Source organism: Neodiprion lecontei, chromosome 2 (genome assembly GCF_021901455.1).
Source record: "Neodiprion lecontei isolate iyNeoLeco1 chromosome 2, iyNeoLeco1.1, whole genome shotgun sequence".
In the NCBI taxonomy this organism is placed as follows: domain Eukaryota; kingdom Metazoa; phylum Arthropoda; class Insecta; order Hymenoptera; family Diprionidae; genus Neodiprion; species Neodiprion lecontei.
The window spans coordinates 35,192,445-35,196,651 of NC_060261.1; the positions used below are offsets into that span (position 1 = coordinate 35,192,445).

Sequence of the window (4,207 nt, forward strand, 5' to 3'; positions counted from 1 at the left end):
TACACGCATACATACATATAATTTGTAGGTATCATCATGAAATATAAAAAGCCATTACAAATTATGAAAAACCGTATCGTTTATGTCTCGGTTTGTATTTCTTTCAGCGAGGGTCCAGCGCAAGATGATATAATGTAAAAATATGTGGTATATGTGTGCACGTGATATGTACACAAATACTGAGTTTCGATGCGTGAGAACAGGAAATGTGCTTGACGAACCTTGGTTTGCGGCTGACTGGTCGGCGGTCAGAGCTACGCGAGATAAATCTTCGCGCAGCTCAGTCAAGAGCGATAGAATGTCTCTTCCTTCGAAGAGAAATATTTGAATTTGAAAACTAGCGCAACGGCAAATAATTCTCGAAGGCAGCTCGGTAGGTCTCGAATCGAATTGAGTCAATAATGAGCAAAGTTCAAGTGGGTGAAAACTTGTCTTAGATTTGGACGATAGGTGGGGGAAAAATGTTTCACAGTTTTGAGTCAACCCAGGCAAGAGAACTGGCGGGAGTAAATATCGGTGGATTTTAGCAGGTGGTCGTTATCTAATTTCCGTACATAAAAGGCTATCGCCAACCCCACCACCGGCGAAATCGTCGTCCCGTCGTCACTCGGTCCTTCATCACGTCACGCCAATTCCCTCTGAGAATACATTCGACGAAGATCGTTTAGATTCCGACGTCGATTCGGAAGGGTGTATCACTCGTCCGTACTAAATTCCTAACTGACAAATATTCGGGGGTTGTTTGTGTTTATGCGCAGTCAATGATTCCTGCGAAGTGATGTCGCACTGTGTCGTTGACAATCCAAGGTGATACGCGGTCGGCGTGTTTACTTAGGTAGTTAGCCTGAAATTGACGGGTGACAGGTTGACGCTCGGGAGTAGCATCGCGCCAGGATGTCTGATTCGGTCGACGCGTACGTCGAGAAGATGAGTAACCTGCGTGTCGGAGAGGATCCAAGTGCCGGAGGTACGGGCGGGCGTGTCTCGGGTTCACGGCCCGAGGGTCAGGTCCCCGTTAACAGGACACCGCTTCAGCGTCCCGTCGGGGCTATCGAGAGCTTCATCGAAGGTGGAGGCGTATCCGAGACAAGGCAGCCACCCCCTGACTACAAGATGTATGAACGTGAGAATATCATCGCCGCGTCGCGGTTCGCGACTCCGAAATCCGTCGAGTCAATCGGAACCCATCACCAGCAGCAAATGGCTAGGGGTCAACAGGCCCCTGTTTACGAGAACGTTGATTGTTACCCTCAGAACACGATTCCTTCTCATCTGCCATATTATCACCCAGTGGAGTCTAGACACAGCCCAAGGAGCAGCCCCAGGGGATCCATTGCAGGCGATGCTTACGAGGCGACGTTTCGCAAGGCGCAGCCCCAGGTACCGCCTGGATCTCGGTATCAGTCGGCATCCTCACCAGCTAAGGAGCTGCCCCCATACGAAGCTCCACCTGTGTATGAAAATATCCAAGAGGTTCATCAAGTTCAAAGCAGCTTTTCTGACTCATCGGCTCACCATCATCATCAGCAACGGCAGCAGCAGCAACAGCACAATAAATCTTGTCCTCAGGTTCTAAACTTCTATCATCCGGCAAACATGGAGGGAGGTGATTATGTTGTCATGACAGGAAAGATGAGCAGCCAACCTCACCAAAGACCTTCGGGAAGTCAGAGTCGTAGCCTAAGTTACAATGGGGTTAGTCATCAACGAGGATCCATTCCAGATCCCTCTTCTGTTCGTTACATTCCATCAATGGATTCGCAAGGTTCAAAAAATGCCTATGTTCCCCCGTCTGAACTCCATCTCCAGGGAAACAGGACTTATGCTTATTCCCCGGAGCAGCATTCACCAAGGGCTAACCAACACCTAGCTGGCAGAGACCAGGGGGAATCGCCACCTGTTCGTCTGTTGTCCGAACCACATCACTCTCCTTATCGAGAACAAAGTGATGTGATACAGCAAAGCTATCGACAATCTCAGAACATTGTCGATCAAACTCCTCCAAACTATCGAGCAAGTCCGAATCAGACAAATCCTCGATCTACTACATCTTTTAGTCAGTCAAATTTCCCAGGTGTTGATCAGCGATCGGATCTTCAAGCAAGGAACTCACCACCTGTTTATCCATCTATGACAAGTCGGCACTCTACGGATCGATCTCAAATTGAACGTGCCGATCTTCTCGTTAGAAATAGCTCGCCATCTTATTCATCAGGCCGCACAAACAGATCTGATAATCAGTTGAGGATTGGTGGACAAACTAGTGATATGCGAAGCTCACCTAAAGCCAGTCCTACGCACCCACAAATCTCCCCAATTGAACCTGCTTCTCAAATGATGTCTAATGCTCTTGGAAATGCTAGATTCGCTCTACCTCCCGAGTCTATACCATTGTCACCAGTTAGAGGGCAAGTACAACCTGCTGTAACAAGCGCGTCTCAGTCTGTCAATGATGATACAGCAATTCATAAACCGAGAATTATGAGCCTGCCACCAGGAGTGACCAGCGGTGTAGCAGGGCCTGTGTATTTGAGTGGTGGAGTTCCACAATTGCAAAAAGGTGCAGATACCAGACCAGAGACACCAATGTCAGTCACACCACCCATCAAACTGGCTCCTGGAAAAGGGTTACTGCCATATAGTGTTACACCCCCTAGACCTTCGGTAAATTTTGTAGCTAAACTGTTATCTTTGATCTATTGCGTTTAACAAAAGATAATTGAATAAATTACTCCTCAGGGTCCAACAGAAGCAGAGAGGAAAATAGAAGAACTTACAAGACAATTGGAGGAGGAAATGGAGAAACAAGAAGAAGAGGGGGAGTACTTTGGTGAGATTTGTGATGAGGTTTGATTAACAGCTATGTGTAGAATGCAATAAATAACTCTGACTTTACATTTCGCAGGAATTTGTCACACATGTGGTGAGAAAGTGACAGGAGCTGGTCAGGCGTGCCAAGCTATGGGTAATCTTTATCATACCAATTGCTTTATTTGCTGTTCTTGTGGCAGAGCGCTACGAGGCAAAGCATTCTACAATGTTCATGGGCGTGTTTACTGTGAAGAGGACTATCTAGTACGTAGCTGTTAAGCGTCTACCATTTAGTTGAGAACTAACAATAAGTACTTACTTATTGTTAATAAGTACTTGCTTATTGTTAGAATAGTTTTATCTTATTAATACTGTGTTGATTTTATTTCCAGTATTCTGGTTTCCAGCAAACTGCAGAGAAATGTGCCATCTGTGGGCACCTAATCATGGAAATGGTAGGATTAAACGTCGCTTCACTATTATCATTCAATCCTTGTTGGAATTCACTAAACTATTAAAATTTTTAACAGATCCTTCAGGCCATGGGAAAGTCCTATCATCCTGGGTGCTTCAGGTGCTGTGTCTGCAATGAATGTCTCGATGGAGTACCTTTCACTGTTGACGTTGACAATAAAATTTACTGTGTCAATGATTATCACAGAATGTTTGCCCCAAAATGCGCTTCTTGCGGCAAAGGAATAACACCTGTTGAAGTAATTGTTGGAAAATGTTACAGCTTCAATATCGTAATTAAATATTTTTTTTCTTATTCTAATGAATTCATCAAAATTTTTTACAGGGTACTGAAGAAACAGTACGTGTCGTTTCAATGGATAAAGATTTCCACGTTGATTGTTATGTGTGCGAAGATTGCGGAATGCAATTAACAGATGAGCCTGACAAAAGGTGTTACCCGCTAGACGGAAGGCTCATGTGTCGAGCATGTCATATACAACGGCTCTCGCATACGCAGCCTAGACCGCCTCAGCCAGTTTCTGCAAGCTATCAATTTATGGGATAAATTCCTCCACTTGTGGTAGATATAACACATAGAACATTTTGATCCGGAACTTCAATCTTAATCTTTAGGGGGGTGAAATAATCACTTCTAATCTAACTACACTACTAGTTACACTAGCCAAACCGAGTGACAAGTATACATATACATATATATATATATATATATATATTATAAAGTAATATTTAATTATTTATGCATCTGAGAGCTGGCCAGCGATTTTACGATGTGCCAAAGTTGTTTATTCGATGCGATAGATCGTTGATATTCTGGCTTTGAAATACTCTGATCGTCACACGTATAATATTTCATAGACTCAGATTGTTGTTGCATGGCTCTCGGGTTATGAACATACATACATGCATACATACATAGTAT

The 4,207-nt window shown here is 44.3% G+C and overlaps 1 protein-coding gene across 1 annotated transcript; it reads left to right on the forward strand.

Annotated features, from left to right (window-relative positions):
• The first annotated feature begins 423 nt into the window (after window positions 1-423).
• On the forward strand, window positions 424-3,994 carry LOC107217723 (LIM domain-containing protein jub). The gene is made up of 6 exons (XM_015655364.2): window positions 424-2,664; window positions 2,740-2,830; window positions 2,906-3,075; window positions 3,204-3,266; window positions 3,342-3,524; window positions 3,611-3,994. The coding sequence occupies exons 1-6, from the start codon at window positions 895-897 to the stop codon at window positions 3,830-3,832; spliced, it is 2,499 nt and encodes an 832-aa protein (XP_015510850.1). The 5' UTR covers window positions 424-894; the 3' UTR covers window positions 3,833-3,994.
• Window positions 3,995-4,207: the final 213 nt, after the last annotated feature.